At 36.7% G+C, this 21,043-nt stretch overlaps 1 protein-coding gene across 23 annotated transcripts in view; it reads left to right on the top strand.

Moving 5' to 3' along the window:
• The window catches only part of LOC120531004 (leucine-rich repeat flightless-interacting protein 2-like), a 273,630-nt gene that overhangs the window by 173,294 nt on the left and 79,293 nt on the right, over window positions 1-21,043 (top strand). For 10 of the 23 annotated variants that reach the window (XM_039755924.1, XM_039755918.1, XM_039755915.1 and 7 more), the window contains 4 exons: window positions 2,828-2,881; window positions 4,009-4,089; window positions 11,309-11,353; window positions 15,393-15,458. The exons of 5 other annotated variants lie outside the window; for them this stretch is intronic. In XM_039755924.1, coding sequence (XP_039611858.1) covers window positions 2,828-2,881; window positions 4,009-4,089; window positions 11,309-11,353; window positions 15,393-15,458 — 246 coding nt within the window. The remainder of the gene's footprint in view (window positions 1-2,827; window positions 2,882-4,008; window positions 4,090-11,308; window positions 11,354-15,392; window positions 15,459-21,043) is intronic. 8 more of the 23 variants (XM_039755917.1, XM_039755911.1, XM_039755908.1 and 5 more) reach the window with 3 other exon arrangements.

Below are 21,043 nucleotides of genomic sequence, written 5' to 3'. Positions count from 1 at the left end.
ATCCAACCTGATGGAGCTTGAGAGTGCTGCAAAGAGGAATGGGCAAAACTGGCCAAGGATAGGTGTGCCAAGCTTGTGGCATCATATTCAAAAAGACTTGAGGCTGTAATTGCTGCCAAAGGTGCATTGACAAAGTATTGAGCAAAGGATGTGAATACTTATGTACATGTGATTTCTCAGTTTTTTTATTTTTAAAAACTAAGTAGACAAGTAAACTTAATCCATTTTGGAATAAAGCTGTAACATAACAAAATGTGGAAAAAGTGATGCGCTGTGAATACTTTCCGGATGCACTGTATAATATAGCAAACCCATTCAAAAAACACAGTCCACAAAAGCAGGAATTACACCACGCAACTTTATGATTGTGGTGTAATAAGCACAACTGAGTACTAAAATAATCTGTTTAGCACTTTAAATAAGATATAACTGCTTTAGGCTATTTCAAACATATAGCTGACGTTAACCCTTGTAAAATTTAATATGTGTCAATTGATTTTCTGATCTTATTTCTTCAATGTTGTAATGTGCATTGACATTTTTTTGTAAAATTGAACCCATGTTGGCTGAATTGTCACTTTAGCCAGAGTTGATGTCACTGTGAGATTAGCTTTGATGTTTACATTCAGAAGGTATTTCTTTCAAGAAAAACACTTTTCAGTTTCTTAACTTGATTCTCTTTGTTGGTGGAAGAAACACATTTCACCTATTTTTCAGAGCCTTTATATGGTTTTAGAGAACTGCAGATGTTGGTTCTCCACAACTCCGGGGACCTAGCCCAGATGTGAGTGTTGAGTTAATTGTTGAACCATGTTAGCTCAGGATCAGTAGGAGTGGATTTTTGTGGGGTTGTGCCCTACAGTGGACTGACCCTCAATCTAAAGTTTGTGTCTGCCTTGTACCATAACTTCCCGAATAGACTCTGATCCTCTTATTCCTGAATTGGCTTAAGTTCAAACTTGAATATTAGTGATACAAATAAGTAAGAAGATGTTAGCCATTTGAATATGGCACATGTGTTGCAAGAGTATTGGGAATTGTTTATTAATTTCTTCTCAAGTGTGTGTCTTTTTTCCACATAGCAGGTGTAAATACAGTTGTACTACAAAATAAAAAGGAACTTCCAGTATTTCAGCTAGATATTTTACTTGTCAACAGAAATAGGTGGTATTTACATTTATATTTTTGAGGCCAAAATGCTTTCTATTTACATTAACATCTCCACAGTGAATAAACACCACTTGACCAAATATTTGAGTCAAACAAACAGTCTATTTGGAAAAATGTATTTTATTTATATATTACAATAATACATAAACTGCAGTAAGTTAAATATTTTACAGGTATTCAAAATAATTTTATTTAAAATGCATGTATGTTCAAAAACAAATCATTTAAATTACTATAGCAGTTACTAACCAAGGCAATGCTGGTATCCAGTACTGAGAGTTTTTTCATCAAACTAAAAATAAGTATCATGTATGAAAAGGAAATAAACCCCTCTTCAGTTTTATGGTTTTATATAGCCAGGGACCTAAAATTAAGTCTTACCTTGGGTGACAAATATCATAAAACAGATTTTAGTTGTTTTTTTTTCCCAACTTAAAACAAACCAACATTTAGGAGGCATGGGTGTGAAGATATGTACACCTGAAGGACTAACTTTAGTAGCAGTAACTTGAATTAGTTGTTTTCTGTTTATATGAATCAGACTCAACATTGTACTGGAGATGTTTTGGCCTGGCTACTTACAACACTATTTAAAGTTAGTGGGTAACAGCCAAACAACTCTGCTTTCCTGAGGAAATTGTTTCAGAAGCCTGTATGCAACATTTTAAGCCTGAGCTGTGGTAACATGTTCTTAGGAGATACGTGTCTTTCCGCTGGGTACCGTTCTATGAAATCCATACTAGTTTGTTCTGATGTTGGATGCTATACTGTAACTGCTACATTTAACATGTTATAGGTTTTGTAGATCATTGGATTTAGCTTATAGACTCTTTGCAGTATCAAACTCTGCTTTTGGGGTGAATTTGATGGAAAACCCACCTTCAAAAAGACTGGAACCTGGCACAAATACTCTATAATTATTCTGATTGTAGAATTTAAGTTAGAAAGACTTTTTTTGATCCCAGAGGGAAATTTGCTGGTGAATTTATAACTTCTCTGAGACTGATGGGTATAGACATTTCCATCCCTGAGATCTTTACTGTGTGTATGGTGTTGCTACAGACCACAAAACAACTGGCAAATGTTTCTGCTTTTAAAAATAGTTGGTAGCACAACCTTATCATCAGTTAGTCAGGTGCACATGGTTGGATGTAAATACCTTGTTAATTGATACAAAAAACTTTAATAATATACTTACCTTTCCACACTTGAAACTATATAATATTGCTAAGTAAAGTCTTAACAATGTTAACTTTATTTATAATGGGATAAATAAAACACACTTACAGAGCCATACTGTAGGGTAAAGAGACCTGTCTCTACAATACTGAAATTGGAAAAGTAGGAAAGATGGTGACAGTGACTTAAAAGACTATATTAAGTGAAGCAATTTTTTTTTACCTTTTTTGGCACAACCTATTGTAATTCTGCATGTTGTAATAGTTGAATGTTACATTTTAGTAGTTGGATGTTACATTTTTAAAATATATAGCTGAAATTCAACAAATAACGATCAGTAGTTTTCTAATATTAAAATAGCTCTTTTAAATATAAATCCAATAAATTCTGTTTTCAGTAACTGCAAGATGTGTGAGTTTAATCCAGTCTTCTGTCTATGTTAGTAAATACTGTATTCATTGTACTTGTAAAAATGCAGAACTCAAGAAACAGTGATGAGAGTAAACAGTCTTCAAGACGAGAGCAGCTCCTGGTTTGTATTGTCTTGTATTGGATTCTTAACTCCTAATTCATAGTAGTGTGGGGTTTGGAATCTTTGTATTGGATTCTTAATTCCTAAGTCATAGTAGTGTGGAGTTTGGAATCTAACAGTGAAAGCATTGCTTTTGTATTCTTGCTTGTAGTTGCAATAGAGATTGAAGTGCATGTTGCGTTGCAGACTAACTACAAGCTATTATTTGTGTGCACAGTATGTAGTCATGTAATGACCAATGTTTTGTTTTTGTTCTCAAACTGTGTGTATATGTTACAAGTTTTACATGTATTTGTTAGCTGCTAATGATAACAGCATGCTATATAGCAGCTAGAGTTTGGTGAGACAACGTAGTTATTCTGCATGAAGGTGGTGTAGTTTCCTTTGCATATATTTAAATACTGCGTAGATATGTCCTGTTAAGAAAAAACTTGGGTCTGCAGTGTTTTTAAGAAATATTTGTTCACTTGTGTCCTTGTAATTTGTTTTTAAGGAATATTCATTCTAAATGCTGTACACTTAATATGATTTGAATATTATAATTCAACAATTTAATATCCGTCGTTTTAAAAATTATTTATTAAAGCTAAACTTTAAGATTGTTTAAATATATGTGGGACTTTTATTTGTGGAGGGGGGGTATTCATGAAGCTGATCGATTTTTTTATTTATTTATTTATTTATTTTTTAATAGCATATAAAATATTAATATCTTTTAGGGGCTAAATATTTTTTAAATTGGACTTGTCATTCTGGACATTATATATATTTCTCTAAATGTATGTACATTTTTAAGTGACTGATAATTGGAGGAAGGCTGCAAGACTATGTAGCAGTTAGCACTGTTGCTTTATAGCTTCCTGCATTTAAAAAAAAGTCATGCTCATCTTGAAGCTTAAATGATATCATAAAATTAATTATTGGAAAAACATAGCATGCCATTTTATTTCATTCTTAGAGCTTTGAACAGTAAAAGCAGGTAGTAAATAGTTATATTTGCTTTTTTTGTTAAAACTTTTTGCATTATGCAGGATTAAAAAGGAATGCTTATCAAAAGGGGATACCCATATGTTCATCAGTCCTGTTCTTTTTCTCTCTGTCTTCCGATTTTTCTTGAAATTCCACAGGGGAATCACTACTCATCTGACCTCTACAACTGCAGTGGCCTTTCTTCAAAACCCCAAACTTCAACACAAAATGGATCACGGGTCTGTCTGCTTATCTCACTTTTTTCTGTTTCCTAATTTCCGCTTCTACCTAGACTTCTTTATTTTAGTTTATTTCCTTCTGCAACCAATTGCATTCTTGTGTCGTCTTATTATTATCTGATATGCTGTTTTTGGACTTCTTAGATGGAACTTTAATGTGTGTTTAATTGAATGGTGAAGGATGGAAGGCTGCTATCATAAATTCTTTTTACTGAGCACAAACTAATTTTTATTTCTTCAGGTTTTTATGCAGTGACTTCTGTGAATAGGAGATCGATAGTATTTTTACTGTTATCTATTTAAGAAGAAAATGTTTTTCTTTAAATTTTTAAATAGTACTAGGTAGAAAATTTTGCATGGGAAATTACCCAATTTTATTAACATCATTTTGCCCAGTTACAGCAAAGACTATATAGTAATACTATTGCATGTTATTTATGTGATATATAAATACAATAAAATTAGAAACACATTGAAAATTTTAAATTGTTTAAGTTGCCAAATATATAGCACAAACAAATAATGTGTTAAAATAACTCAAGTTAAAACTCAATTTTAGTCATTTACTTTCAAGAGCAACTCTGATCATCACTTTCAGTAATTGGGTTACTCAATTCTTAGCTTAATAGACTGCACCCTGTGACTTAGGCAGAGTTATATGAAATCTATTGCAGAATTTCCCTTTTGATTTCCTTTTACCACGCGTAAGCATAACACATTAAGCTTGACAATTTTAGTACTTTGTTCACATTAAACAGATAAGAAGGGAATAAAGAAATCCACCACCTGCAGCTTTTTTTGTAATTAATGAAGTATTTTTTGGCAAGCATCAAGATCATTATTTTGTTTAATACATATTTGCTTATTCTTCCAGTGAACTAGAGAGAGAGATGGATAGCTAGATATGTGTATAACTGATGCTAATTAGGAAAGATTCATTAGTCAGATTGAAGACAGTTCTGTCAGTTCCTTGTGTTATTAGTGTTATAAAATAAAGAATATTTTCACTATTTTATGAGGTCATAAATCTTTTTCTTTCAACACCTTCCATTTAAGGGGAGCAGCACCCTACAAATAGTAAATATGCCTTCAAAAAGTGCAGATAGAATACACAATTAGGGAAAAGACCAGCAGAATTATTTTGCCAGTATTAATTTAGAAATAATATTAACTTTTTTTTTTTCTCAAATTAGTTTGTTTTACCAGAATGTCATTCATATGTAGGTTAATATAGTTCACACAGTTTATTATGTTTTTTCCATGAATAATGATGTTAGAAGATTATAAATATGGCATTGTCTTAACAATTGATGAAAATCTATGCTTAGTGTTTGACTTTTCTAATCTTTCCAGTGTGACTTTGTATTCCTCTAAATGGCTTGATGGCTCAGTGCTTAGCATAGCGCTTAATCCAGCAGGAAGGAAATGTAGTTAAAATCTTAACGTGGCCATTGTTTTGGGTTTTTCTCTGGAAACTGCAGTTTCCCTTCCATACTCCAAACATGCATTGTCATTAGTCAAAAAACGAGTGCATCCTGCAAATGATTGGCTCTCTGTTTAGGGCTGGTTGTTAACTTAAGCTGTTTGTTGCCAAGAGAGGTGGCTGTCAGTGGCACCAAATTACTGCTTGTTTATATGTATTGTCTAAAGAGTAGCTCCCTTATTTCAAACATCATTAAATTTTGAGACTTTAATAAAAATAATTTACATTCTAAGAGAAACAAAAGTTAAGTTTGCTCTTTGTAGAAAAGGCATTCTAGTATTCTCCAATACCCAGAAAGTAATAAAGGTTAGCTTAACTGACCCAGTGTGACTAAGTGTGTTATGCGTTTGACTGGTGTGTAATTCCTGCTTTGCACCTGTTGTTTTTAAGAAGTGCCTTGATGCCCTAGAATATATGGATTCATTTTTATTAAAAAATTGACAGGAGGGCCAAAGACATACAGTTGTCTGTGTTTATCTGTCCTATGATTACTAAAGATATCATACTCTTATTGAGTATCTTATTTGACACTGTCATAACATGTTGTGTGATTGACTCTGTAGATGTAATTGCATAAAGCAAGGCATTTGATTTCTGGAAGTGACTGTACACCTTAACCTTTGAGATTAATGGGTCAGATTTATGTTAATGAATTCAATGGTCAGCACTAATTTTTGCATCTATCTCCCTCATTACTTATCCAAGTTGTTATATCTTGGATCTGCAGACCTGCTGTTAGCCAGTGTATCTCATTAGAGCTTTACAATTGCTGCTTCAGAGTTTAGGTTAGTTGGAATAGCCATTATTATTGCATACTGTATTGGGTTTTCTTTTGTTCTTGTTTTAATTTTCACTCTTTTGCACTTTTTTTGCACTTGTAAATGTGTTTTTTGTAAAACCAGTAGCAGATTGTCCTTTGCCTTATGTGAAAGCTCAAGAAAAAGTCACACATTTTATTAACTCCACTAGAGCAGGGGTCTCAGACTTACTGAGGGGAGAAAGAATGCTTTATTACTCAATGTGAACCAGAACATGTCAACAAATTAATACCCCGTTTTCTTCACAAAAAACACACAGGTACTCTCATATGGTATGTTGAGTATTGACAAAGTGTTCCATTTTAAATAGGTCCAGGAGTCAAATCAGTTTAAAGGCCTTAAGTTTGATGCCCCTGCACTAGTGCATAACTTACAATATATTTGTCTTTTGTACCGTAATAGGTCACTGAAATTGATCGTGTGAGATCTAGAACACCAGTTTTTCTGTCTTTTGATGATGATGATTAATTTAATTAATTTTGATTCCTCCTATCTAGGCCATCACTTGTTTGATCAAAGTCCACTGCTATTCAATATCTATTTATATAATTCACTAAGGCAAGACAACCATGGAAAGCACGCCGGAAGGGGCGTGAATTCACTAAGCCGCCGACAAGTGAGATACCTATGGCGCACGCAGGAAGGAGCCACGCCCACCAACTCCAAGACCATTGGATACGATAACAACTCGCAGGGCCACGCCCACCAACTCGGACGCGACGACACAGAAAAAATGGCGTCATTTATATTCGTCTGTCGTAGAGGCCACATGCAGTGCAGGTCAGGTTAATGTCATGTGCATGCCATGCACCTCTGAGCTACGTTGACTGTTCATAGAGGCATGTTTCTCGCGGAGGTGAATCACCATATGCAGAGTGTGAAACGGTTTGCGAGGGGTATCCCATGGGATCCTTAAAACACTCCTTTACAACTGAGGTTAAAGCACAATGAAGTAAGCAGTCTTTAAAAAACGACTTTTCGGTTACAACGCACGACCGCGTGCACCATAGCAAACTGTTTTACACGCTACATACAGCTATTCGCATCCGCGACAAACATGCGTCTTCTTAGATGCTCCTGCAGGAACACGGAAGACGCGTTTTCCTGCCCACCAACACTCTTTTCACCGGCCGGCGTCTTCCCTTGCTCTCTAGGCATTCACACTGCCTGCCCATTTGCCTGGACGCAAAAACTCACCAACCACCCAGTTAGTCCCTTTCGTCTGTGGTAAGAGTCCACATGCACGTCTGAGCCACGCGGCGTTTGTTATGCCGCGGGTTCACTATTGTGTTGTATTTTGCTCTCTCCAGAGTTCCATCTTTTCATTCACTTACTGTTGTATTCTCACACCAACCCGTTTTAGACATCCGTGTCTTTCCAGAAGTGTTTAGAATTCAATGAATAATTATGCATGAGATCGACCGTGTGTCTACCCAGCGCAGAGAGGCGTGGGTAAACTGTTGAACCCCATTCGGGCTGCAAGCCGTGGAATTCCACTAAGTGTGACTCATACGCTCTCACTCATTACGTCCCTACCCTTTGTGCACACCCTCTCCTACCGTGGTCGGGTATCTTGGTGGATTATATATAGAAAAGCAGCCAAAACCGAGGGATATCCCATGGGGTCCTTAAAACATTCCTTTACAACTGAGGTTAAAACACAATGATGTAAGCAGTCTTTAAAAAACGAGTTTTCGGTTACGATGCACGACCGCGTGCACCATAGCAAACTGTTTTACACGCTACATACAGCAATTTGCATCCGTTACAAACATGCGTCTTCTTAGATGCTCCTGCACTTTGTTCACACACCCCTCCCACCTCGCTACTACCGTGGTCGGGTGTCTTGGTGGATTATATATAGAAAGGCAGCCAAAACCGCACAGAGCAATGAAAAGTCTAGAGTTCCATCTTTTCATTCAGTTTCTGTTGTATCCTCAAATCCTCCCTTTTTAGACAACTGTGTCTTTCCAGAAGTGTTCATCCATCAGTAAATAATTATGCAGCGTTTGTTATGCCGCGGGTTCACTATTGTGTTGTATTTTGCTCTCTCCAGAGTTCCATCTTTTCTTTTGCTTACTGTTGTATTCTCACACCAACCCGTTTTAGACAACCGTGTCTTTCCAGAAGTGTTTAGCATTCAATAAATAATTATGCATGACATTGAGCGTGTGTCTACCCGGTGCAGAGAGGCGTGGGTAAGTCGTTGAACCCCATTCGGGTTGCAAACCGTGGAATTCCCACTAAGTGCGACTCATACGCTCCCACTGGTTGCATCCCAACCCCTTTGTACACACCCACCTCGCTACTACCATGGTCGGGTGTCTTGGTGGATTATATATAGAAAAGCAGCCAAAACCGCACAGAGCAATGAAAAGTCTACATCAGTCACAGGTACATCTAGACTGTGTAAAGACGACGACTCAAGTGACGAGTTGGAGGTGGGCACATGAGCGGGCAGCGCATACTGAACGAGAAATCAGCAGACTAGCATGATGGACGTCCTTCTCCTCTCCTCCCGTTCCACACTCCGTGCCGTGCACCCCCATCCCTCTGTCTGGCAGGAGAAGGCACAAGGACGGTCCGCCAGTTTTCAGTCACGGACGATTGTGTGTTGGTTCGTTCCGTGCATTGTTACAATGTTGCTTTTCTTGCTGATTTATTACATTACCGATTTTTCAAATGTTAATTTTCTCCCTGTGCTTAAAATTCATTAAAAAAACGTCCTGATTATGCGGCATGTGGTACACCACGGGTTGGCTAGTAACCAATATTACAGCAGGCATAGAAACATGTCACTACATTTGCTCACTGAAAGTATATTGACTGAACAGTGGATAATTTGTACTAAAGTGGAAAAATTGTGTATAAATAGTTTTCCATTTATGTGAAAGAGAGAGGCAGGGTTCTTACAGTAAGTGGTACCTAAGAAGAAGATATTGCTAATTCATTAGCATCCCATTTTGCCACAACAGGTTAGCTCTTATAATCATCATCCAAAGCTGAGTGGACATCTAAAAATGAAAGTCATTTTTCTTTTCAATACCAGCACCTCTTCTGGGCTAGTGTTTCTTTCAGCAGTCTGTATTGTGTTACAAAGATATATGCACTTCCCTAGACATGTGAGCTTGCAAAGTCAGAGGCTCAGTATTCTGTCACATTATTTGAAGCATATTCTATGTGTTAGTTGTAGTAGTAGTCTGATTAGTCATTCATGTTTTTGTTGAAAAGGTTTGTTAAACCCACTAAGCACTACATATACTTTAATTAATTTCTTTCCACTCTAATATTCTATCATGTGCCACTGCTGTTTGTGCAAATTTTTTTAGCATTTGTAGTTTGGTATGAAGATTGCAGTTTGTTTTGCAATTAATGAACAGGATAATTGGTTTATTTTTTTAAATGCTTGAATACAATTGTGGCAAAAAGTTTTGAGAATGACACAAGTATTGGTTTTCACAAAGTTTTCTGCTTCAGTGTTTTTGAACCTTTTTGTCAGATGTTTCTACAGTATACTGAAGTATAATTACAAGCATTTCGTAAGTTTCAAAGGCGTTTATTGACAGTTACATTAAGTTTATGCAAACAGTCAATATTTGCAGAATTGGCCCTTCTTTTTGCAATTTGCCCTGGCATGCTGTCAGTCAGCTTCTGGGCCGAATCCTTACTCATGGCAATCATTCTTGCATAATCAATGCTTGGAGGTTGTCAGAATTTTTGAGGGTTTGTTTGTCCACCCGCCTCTTGAAGATTGTTCTCAATAGGATTAAGATCTGGGTAGTTTCTTGGCCATGGACCCAAAATTTCATTGTTTTGTTCCCCGAGCCACATAATTATCACTTTTCCCTTGTGGTACAGTGCTCCATCATGCTGGAATGGTTGGGAGTAGTTGCTGTGCAGTGCGGTGTTTTGGAACCATTCTTTATTTATGACTGTGTTCTTAGGCAGAATTGTGAGTGAGCTCATTCCCTTGGCTGAGAAGCAACCCCACACATAAATGGTCTCAGAATACTTTGCTGTTGGCATGAAACAGGACTGATGGTAGCGCTCACCTTTTCTCCTCCGGACAATCTTTTTTCCGGATGCCTCAAGCAATCAGAAAGGGGATTCATCAGAGAAAATGACTTTACCCCAGTCCTCAGCAGTCCAATCCCTGTACCTTTTGCAGAATATCAGTCTGTCCCTTATGTTTTTCTTAGAGAGAACTGGCTTCTTTGCTGCCTTCTAGACACCAGGCCATCCTCCAAATGTCTTTGCTTCACTATGTGTGCAGATACACTTATACCTGCCTGCTGCCATTCCTGAGTAAGCTCTGCACTTATGGTGCCCCAATCCTGCAGCTGACTCAACTTTAGGAGATGGTCCTGGCGCTTGCTGGACTTTCTTGGACATCCTGAAGCCGCCTTCACTGCAGCAGTGGAAATGTTTTTTTGGGATTAAGTTAATTTTCATGGCGCAGAGGGACTTTGCATTTATTTGTAAATTCATCTGATCACTCTCCATAACATTCTGGAGTATATGCAAACTGCCTTCATAAAAACTGAGGCAGTAAACTTTGTAAAAATTAATATTTGTGTCTGTAGAGTGTCCTTGCCATAGTTGTTTTAATATTTGTGGCAACTAACACAAATAACCACCCAGGCAGTGTTTTAATGGTTCAAATACAGTATAATAGGAAGGATTATGTGATTTCTGTTTTTATGTGATGTTTTTGTTGGATATTTGAACCCAGTGAAGGTCTCTTATGTTTGTTTTTTTTTTTTCAGATTTTGATCTAAGAAAGTTAAAAACAGATACAAAAGCTAATATGTGTTGAATTTGACAGTATTCTATGTATTTTATTTATTTATTTCTGTTTCTTAACAAATGATAACATTGTTATCCTTGCTTATTTTTTTAAACATAATTTTTTTCATAGCCTTCCATGCTTTGTAGCAATGGCCTTCCATCTCGGAGCATCAGGGTTTGTGCAAATAATTTTTTAAACATTTCTATTGTTGTGTGCCTAGATGGAAAGCCACTAAATCCATACACCATTCCTTGTAATGTATGTTTCTCTGCATGTAAAAAATAATGAATATTCTGAAAATAGGGAATGTCTACATATAACTGTGAAACAAATCATTTGTTTGATGACTTTTTTTAATATTTGAAGTAGCAAAAGAAATTTGTTAAATATCCATCAGGTTATTTTACATTTTTATTTTGAATTGTGATTCTCTTTCTGCATGATCAATTTGTAATAATGAAAGCTCCATCCCAAGAGTTTAAAATACAGACATAATAAAAGTAACCAAAACACAAACAGAAAAAAGTAACAGGTGCACAGAAAAAGTACATAAGTACATTTTTTCAGTGACAGGAAAAAAAAGTTTACCAGACACTTTATGAGAAAAATTTGATATCCCTTATATTTAAAAAGAAAATTAAGGGCTTGCATTTTGTAAATAATTTAATGGACAACATGGGGTTTTATACAGACTTTTCTAGATCTGTACCAGAAGTAAAGTTAGCAGGAAGAAACATAAACATTCAGGGAAAATAAAAATGTAAAATCTGCGTAAAGGTAACCTAGCCCAGTTTTGAAACCCAGACTGCCAAGCAGTATGAGATGTTCATTTAGCTGGATATTCCTCTATGTCATTAATCTTTTCAAATTAAGGAACTCCATAATCAATACTGTGCTAAAATTGTTTTTAATACCGAAAATGGTAGGTGACATTTTATTCTTGCAGAAGTTGTTTATTTGTTCAGTAGCACTTATGCATAGTATAAAATTGATTGGAACCATTACCTTAATCTAATGTGACTGGACATTCAAAATTTGTAATTACCTAATGGGTTTTATCTATATATATATAATTCACTAAGGGCATGCAAGACACTGAGGGCATGCAAGACAGTGAGCGCAAGCAAGATAGAGCCCTGCCTGCCAACTCTAAGACCATGGGATATACTCGACAGAGCCCCGCCTGCCAACTCTAACCCTCCTACCGGGTCATGGGATACGCACGACAGAGCCACGGACGCCAACTGTAACAGTCCTCCCGAGTCCAGCGTCGCTCTCGAGGCACGCAACAACTCACCAAACACAGCCTCAGTCGGTTTCATCTGTGCAAAAGTCCACATGCACCTCTGAACCACGTTGACTTTACACCGCACGCAAGACAGAGACCCATGATCGCCAACTCTAACTAAGGGCAAGCAAGACAGAGGTCGCCTGTAAGACAGAGTGCCTGTAAGACAGAGAGCCACGCCTGCCAACTCACAGATCCCTGCTCCCCAACTTTAGGACCATGGGATACGCACGCATTTAGTGTATATATAATTGCATGTAAACGATTCGCCAAAATCTGTTGTATGTATACGATACTGTTTAAAACGTTAGTTTTTTCATCAGAAAACCCGATTTCCACGTCTACCTATATTAGTTTAAATGGCACTTTTACCACTCGCAATAGGGCGGACGCGCTGACTTATCATGTCGACTGGGCAACACAGTGAATGCGGCGTCTATCTATATATGTCTATGTTTTCCGTAGCCTGCTACAGGAAGGCACTCTCTCGACCATTGGCATTGGTTTCGCTCCTTGCTATTTTCGTTATACTGCGACGGTGGTTTCCTAAGCCTTTGTTATACTGAATTCCTTTCTCACCGTTTTCCGTTCCTATTCTTACTACGGCGGGCTTTGGCTAGTTTATCATAATTTAAATTGAAAATGCTCTTATGCAGTACTTTCTAAAATTATTGCATTCTCCGACCTTAGTGGCCACTATCAGGTATGAATCCTTTAGCCTTGTTAAATAAAGTAGAATCGACATTATAATAGCACAGCTAGGAGAAATGGAAAACATTAATCTTGGTTCTTCCATGATGCATGGTGACTGCAATCAGTAACAGATTGTGAAGCAAGCATTTTTGTTTCAGCATGTTTTTTTTATGTGAAAATTTTATGTGATTAATTGTATTTTTTTCTGGTTTGAATGGCTTATGATGTTCTCTTTTTTACTGTTCATTTTACTGCATGGATGTTCAACTTGTTTGTGTTGCATTTCTTCCAATTGCATTTACTAACCCTTTTTGTTTCTTGAATGCCGTAAAAAAATTTCTGTACTAGAAGAAAGAAAATCTGATATAAAACTGGGTGTTTTTGGAGGTGCAGTACTGTTTAGTTTAAAGTTACAGTAGCTTGTACTTTACTACTTTTTCATTAAAAAATTAGCTATCATTTTTATGTAGATTTTTTTTCTTTTAAGTAAAACATCAAGTAAATATTTCAGTTCACTTCAGTTTTTCTTATTAATGGGCACGCTTGACAGACAAATCTATTATCAGCAACTTTTCCCTCTTGAGGAACTCCCAGAAGTTCCCAGACAATTCAAGCAATGTAATCCTCAGCAACGTCCTGAATCTCATTGTTAGTATTCTGTCAGTGGGCTTTACCTGGAAACCTTCCATGGAGGAAATTATAACTACACATCAAAACCACTTCAGCTAGATATCCTTAATCTATAGAACAGGGGTGGCCAAATCTGATCCTGGAGAGCCACAGTGACTAGAAGTTTTCATTCTAACCATTTTCTTAATTGGTGACCAGTTTTTGCTATTAATTAACTTAATTTAATTTATTTGCTATTTAAAACTCGGACCCTTTTAATCAGGGCTGAGTGATTTCAGGCATTTGTTCCAACCCAGTTGCTTCATGAGAAGTCATTCATTGCCGATGAAGCACTTAGTGCTCAAATGACATTCTTCTGGTTCATTTTAGTTGTCTCGCTTTTTAAAATTTTGAACCCTTAATTGTAGTACTGCGATGTTGTGTTGTGTTAGCCATTATGAATGTAGTGATAAGTCAAGCAAAAATTACACCTTTTATTGGCTAAAAAATTTACAATATGTAAGCTTTCGAAGCAACTCAGGCCCCTTCTTCAGGTAGTAGCCAATAATAGGTGTCATTTTGCTTGACTTCTCAACCCTTAATTGTTTATTTTAACTACTTCTTCTTAGCAGTCCAGTTGCAAATGACTAAGGAACCATTTCCACCCATGTGTATTCATCATTCACTATTTGGTTTAATTAAGTACTCAGAAGGAAACTGAAGAGAGAGTGCAGAACTGAAAATAACTCTTCCTTTTTTAGACTTCAGATCACTTGGATTATACATGTATCATTAGAAAGAAAAAAAATCTATTATTATTTAAAAATGAACTGTACCAGTTAAAACACTATCAAGCCATAAAATTAAGTAAGATCTGTTATTGGTGAGGATTATCTTCTAATTAAGTATCTGGGTTGGAACAAAAACATGCAGCCGTTGTGGCTATCCAGGATCGAAGTTGGCTACCCATGCTATAGAAGAAGGGGGTTCTACTATGGTGTCCATTAATATTATTAAGCCCCTTATCCTGTCACAGAGAGTGAGTCAAGCGTTTTGTTAAGGACACTAATTTAGACCAAGTTTACTCATGTTGTGCCCCTGACCTAATTAGACTGTGATCTCTAGCACATACTGGAATGACTCATGGTTTTGTATTATGTGCTTAATATGAGATTCAAATCTGAGGACATGGTTCTCTCCTGGAAAACACCAGCTTGTTTTATTTGAAGAATTAAGAGATAACCTCATGTATTTGACCAAGGAATTGTTGTGTCAGTGACAGTTTTGCAGATATTGTACAAAACCTTGGTGGTGAAACTTGAGCTTATAAACAGAGGTCATTTAATTCTGCATGATTTATAAGGACCATTGGACAAACGTGGAAAGGTCCATTAACACATTACTGCTACTACTGTTAAGATTATCCCAATTTTATCAACAGACATCATCTTTCTCCTTCTTGTGTTACACCTTGCATGCTTCCACAAGGTGAAGTCTGTTTGCAAAGGTTTGTTTGGTTGCATCCGTTTGGATTCCTTCACTATGGTTTTAATTCGTCATAATGTCCTGTTAAAGGATTGTCATCAGTTAAGCTGATGGTCTTTGACTTTCTCTTGTCTGTAGGGGTCTCTACATGATGACAGTATGTTCAGTGGTACTCGTCGGTTTAGTGCCTCCAGCTCTCGAGCTGTAAGAACTTTTAACTTTTTTTTAAAAAATAATGATGTCATTCATTAAATTACTTTAAATTCAATATTTAAATGATTGACCCATTCTTATTGTTTGAATTTTAATACTAACATGTTTCAATTAAGTATTTTTTAAAGAAATCCCTTCTTAACTTGGTAATATATAACTGTATAAATATATACTGTTTGATTTTTATTAAATTTGTTTGGCTGAAAGTTCACTTTTTTTTTTTTCTCATTAACACCGTTGTTTACTTACTGGTATATCCTATCTAACTATCAATATTTGCATAATTAACCAATTAAAGAAAATGTTTCACTTGGTAATGGCTATTTTATTAAAGCAATCATGATAAGATAAATGATCTTCCTTGGTTTGTCTTTAAAAAACACAGTGGACAGCTTATGAAATAGTTTGAAAATTACAAGTTTTAGAAGATTGAAATCTCTGTCAAATCAGCAGATTTTAAAAATGCTCCTGACCATCACCGATTTGCTTCATACCTACTGAAATTAATGTCATTGTACCCAAAAACTGATGTACAAAACATTTAAACTTGTATGTTCAGTAGTTTCTAACATATGGAGGCTTTAAAAAGACGTGGCCCAAATTCTATTGAAAAAAGACTGTTTCTATAAAAATAAAAAAGACAGTGTTCCATAAGTCTTATACTGCTAATGTTAGATGCATGTAATTTTCAAGGATTGTGATGCAGTATTAAATTGACATCTAGAACAGCTGCATGTGAGCCAGATTATGGCTTGCTAAAAAAATGGCATAAGGCATTGTATTTGTGGTTTAGAGCAACTTTGACTCACTATATCTTTGCACTAACCAATTTAATGTCTTCCAGATTTTGATAGGTGTTACCAATATTATAGTTCTTATTTATGAACCAGTTGCCTGTCTAAAAAATCTAACTTTATGACTTTAAAAAATGACTGTAAAAATTAATGTCATGCCTATATGTCAAGTGTATGAAAAAGTTTACTATAAAAATAATTATGCCACTATTAAGAGATGGTTTAATTAGTACATGCACAAAATATGAAGTTGGCATCTTGAACCAAACTATATTTACTGAGGTATGCAACATGCCATGTTATAGTAGTTGTAAAAAATAAATATTATTTTAAAGCCTGTAAGTTTTATTATCAGTAATAGTAGTATTAGCAGCTGTATATATACAGATTCTACCAGTAATCTTTAAAACTAGTGAATCCACAAAATTTCTAATGTTTTAATCTATACTAATAAAAGGCAAAGCCCTCACTCACTCACTCACTCATCACTAATTCTCCAACTTCCCGTGTGGGTGGAAGGCTGAAATTTGGCAGGCTCATTCCTTACAGCTTATCTACAAAAGTTGGACAGGTTTTATTTTGAAATTCTACGCGTAATGGTCATAACTGGAACCTGTTTTTCTCCATATACTGTAATGGAGTTCAGCTCGATGGCCGTGGGGAGCGGAGTTTCGTGTGATATCATCGCGTCTCCCACATAATCATGTGAACTGACTGTGAGCGCAGTACGTAGAAAACAAGGAAGAGCTCCAAAAAGCACTGAAGAAAACATGCATTATACAATTGAGAAGGCAGTGAAACAATAAGAAGCGAGACACTGTGTTTGTGGGGGGATTGACAGTTGAGGTAGGTGGGGGAGTGACGTCATCCTCTCCCCTCCCATTCACCTCATTTCGCTCTAAGCTGAGCTCCGCAGCTAACGCGGTCTTGCGGAAGCAACTTTGTCACGCTGCCACCAAATACTCACAGAAAAATCCACAAGTTAATACACATGCTGTCTCTAGAGTTTCTCCACACTCTGAATCCTCTAGGCACTACTTACAAATGGTTACATTGACAATCATGTTACGTTATTTTTAAAATGTTTCTATTTCTTAGCACAAGCACAGCTCAGAAGCTTCGATACATGTGCTCCATAACGCGTTAAAAAATAACGCATTTAATCACACTTTGCATTCCAAGCAAAGGGGAACTTCTCTCAATGCATGATTTCCTGGTACACTGATTACATTGATGCACACATCAGAGCTACAAAAATATAAGAGTCGGAAGGAAGCGCGTTGCTAGGACTGATTGGAGGAAAATTTCATTTCAAAAGAGCCTTGATAAAAGCGTGGTTTTGTGCAAACTGTGCAAAAAGGAGTTTGCATAACACCGAGACACTTCAACCTTATGGTACCATCTAAATGCAAAACATGTTACAGCGGACACAGAAGCTGTGTATGCTGTTAGCACTAGCAGTACGAGTTTGAGTACCAACAAAAGGTGTCGGCAGCCCAAAACTGATGAAATGACTGGCTTCAGGACCAAAATTAGTAAGTCAACATCGGTCAAACTTACAAATTCTCTCACAAAATGGATTGCTTTGGACTGTAGACCACTAACAGTGCTGGAAGATAGGGGGTTAGAAAATGTGCTACAGATAGCGTCCGGTCATCCAACTTTTCAACTGCCGTGCCGCAAGATTATTACAAGTAAAAATCAACAGCTTTATGACACTGAAAAGCAAGCAAAATTAGATGCATTACAGAAAGCGGACTTTTTGGCTCTTATTGGGGATCATTGGACTTTTGTGACCGTTAGTAATTTTAATTACATCTAATTACAAAATGTTCAATGATCACACTGTTTTAGCCTAATGTACAAAATAATTTTGGCTAAGGTTTCTCAGAGTTTGAAGGTGAAGCTGGTCAAATGAACTTTTATGTTTCTGCCTTATTTTTTTAAGATGAAAAACTGCACTTTATGTTGAAAATTTTCTTATTATTATTTAAAGACAATGCCATTCTGAACATGTACTTAAAGTACTTAGAATACCACTTTATTTTTAAGTCTGGCCAATTTTAGCCACGGATGATGATTCTGATTTGAATTGAAATGCAGTTTAAATGCATTTTTTTTTTCAGAAATTAAAAGAGCTTGAGTTTATAATATTCATGTCCATGTCTATTATTTGATTCTGTCGCCCACTAAAACCCTTTTAAATTAAAAAAAAAAACATTTGCGCTTTGGGGCAAATTTACGTGTGCGATTACATGCGATGAATCAAGATTCATTAATTACAAAGCTTCTAATTAATTAGATTAATTTTTTTAATCGAGAAATTCAAGATAAGAGGAAAGTATGAGCGAAAAATTCGGATCTAAATACAAGCATTGGCTCGCGTAACGAGCTACGAGCCAGGCTGTGGTTATGCATGACGCATTTCCCGATCCGCCTCAAATCTGGGATTCACCCAAGCTGACGCTGCCAGCCCGTCAGCTCACTCAGTGTTCCTTGTTCTCCCATAGCGTGAGGATCTACGCGTTTGTGCGCTTGTGATTTCATTGTTTTGCTGTAGCAGTTCGCTGTATAAGCGTATCCAAAAATATTGCGGACATGCAGACGGAGAATAGGAGACGATTGCCCTCAAGGAGAGAGAGATAAGGAGAGAGACAGAGACGCGTGCGCGAGCGAGATAAGGAGAGAGAGAGAGAGATGCGCACGAGAGAGAAGAACCATCAGCTCAGTTATGCTCACATGACGCTCAGCAAACAAAGTGTATCCATACTACTTGTATTGCAAGACATCGGTCGTTTTATCAAGTCAAAATTAATTAAAAAAGTTAGCTTGTCTTGCAAAACACTCGTAAACCAAGTTACTTGCAAACCGAGGTTCCACTTGTATATATTATTTATCAGTGTTATTTGTTAGGAAAATTGATTTTTATGTTGATATTTTTATGGGGTGCGGAACGGATTTCCATTATTTTCAATGGGGAAGTTTGTTCTAGATACGAGAAATTCTCTATACAAGCTCAGTGCTGGAACGAATTAAACTCGTATCTCGAGGTTCCACTGTATGTGTGTATATGTATATGTATATATATATATATATATATATATATATATATATACATACATACATACATACATACAGTGGAACCTTGGTATACGTCCTTAATTCATTCCAGACCCTTTGACTTATACCAAACAGGATGTATACCAAACAAGTTTTTCCCATAAGAAATAATAGGAAAATGATTAATCCGTTCCCATGAAAAAAAAATCCTATTGCTATTGACATATTATACATTGATGGGGTTGTATAAAATAATTTAAACACTGCTTAATACTAAAATACATAAATATAAAAGCAATTAGATGAAATAAATGAAAATTTCACCTCATTTCACTTTTTTAACAACATCTTTGTTTTTCACAATCGTAGATACCGTCATTCTCGGCAAACGGTATGCAACTGCCATGTCCCGGATACGCATGCCACCTTCATACTTTTCAACAATCAATTCAAATTTACATGAAAAAAACGCAAAATCACGTTGTGACGATGCAGGTTTGCTGTATGCTCCCATCTACTGCCGGGGAGCCCTTGAACCCTACACCGTCGGTAATGTGCCTCACTGCTAACGTCATCGGTAACAACAAAGCAAGGGATGGTGAAAAGGGCAAAGTGCTTTTATTAAAACAATTAACAAAACAAGGTGTTCAAATTAAAGTGCAATCTCCAAAGTTCCAAAAAATAATCCATAAAATCAGAAGTGAAACGTGGAGGTTAAAAACAATAGAGAAAAGTCTTCTTAAAAACAACGAAGTTAAAATAGAGCAGGAAGCATTCTTTAAAAAAAAAAAAACAAGAAGAAGCCCGGTGCCTTTTTACCTGGCGGCCCCCCTGCTTCCCAACAGGGGAGTCGCCCTACTTGCAGCTGATGTTAGCTCTGCCTACTTCAGCTACTTCGCTCGCTCGCTCTTTCTCTCTCTCTCTCTCTCTCTGACTTACCCTCCTGTCCATTCTTTCTTTTTCCTCCCCTTCTAGCCGACTCGCGCTTCTGTTTATCAAGATAAGCAGCCCCAGGAACAATCATGAATGCGGACGGTCCCTCACAAGTGCACTTTGGTGAGAAACGCCCACATCACTAATCGCCCTGACAACCTTCAGCCACATAACCACCACGCCCCCTCACCAAGCTGCGAGCCGGTGATTATTTATTTTAAAGCTGGACTTTGACAGGAGCTGTGGACCCGCTATACCACACACGTGAAAGTTCACAGAGAGTTATAGCGCGGGTTGTTCACTGAATGCTAGCAACTGCCGCACTAACGCTCGTGGGCAGTCGTGGCTTTGTATCGAGAGAGGTAAACAAGGTTAGCACGCGAGTCGTATTCCAAACAAAGGTCGTATACCAAGCAAAATTTTTCGTGTCCAAACAGGACATATGCCAAGTTGGACTTATTCCAAAGCAGACGTATACCGAGGTACCACTGTGTATATGTATATATATGTGTATATATATGTGTGTGTGTATATATGTGTATATTTATATATGTATATATATATATATATATATATATATACTAATAAAAGGCAAAGCCTCACTGACCGACTCACTCACTCACTGACTCATCACTAATTCTCCAACTTCCCATGTAGGTAGAAAGCTGAAATTTGGCAGGCTTGTTCCTTACAGCTTACTTACAAAAGTTAAGCAGGTTTCATTTCAAAATTCTACATGTAACGGTCGACAACGTCCGCCATGTTGAACTTTCTTATTTATGGCCCCAT

This window comes from Polypterus senegalus, chromosome 6, assembly GCF_016835505.1.
Source record: "Polypterus senegalus isolate Bchr_013 chromosome 6, ASM1683550v1, whole genome shotgun sequence".
NCBI lineage: Eukaryota > Metazoa > Chordata > Cladistia > Polypteriformes > Polypteridae > Polypterus > Polypterus senegalus.
Note: the sequence above shows the minus strand (reverse complement) of the source record. Positions and strands in the feature narration are given on the sequence as shown.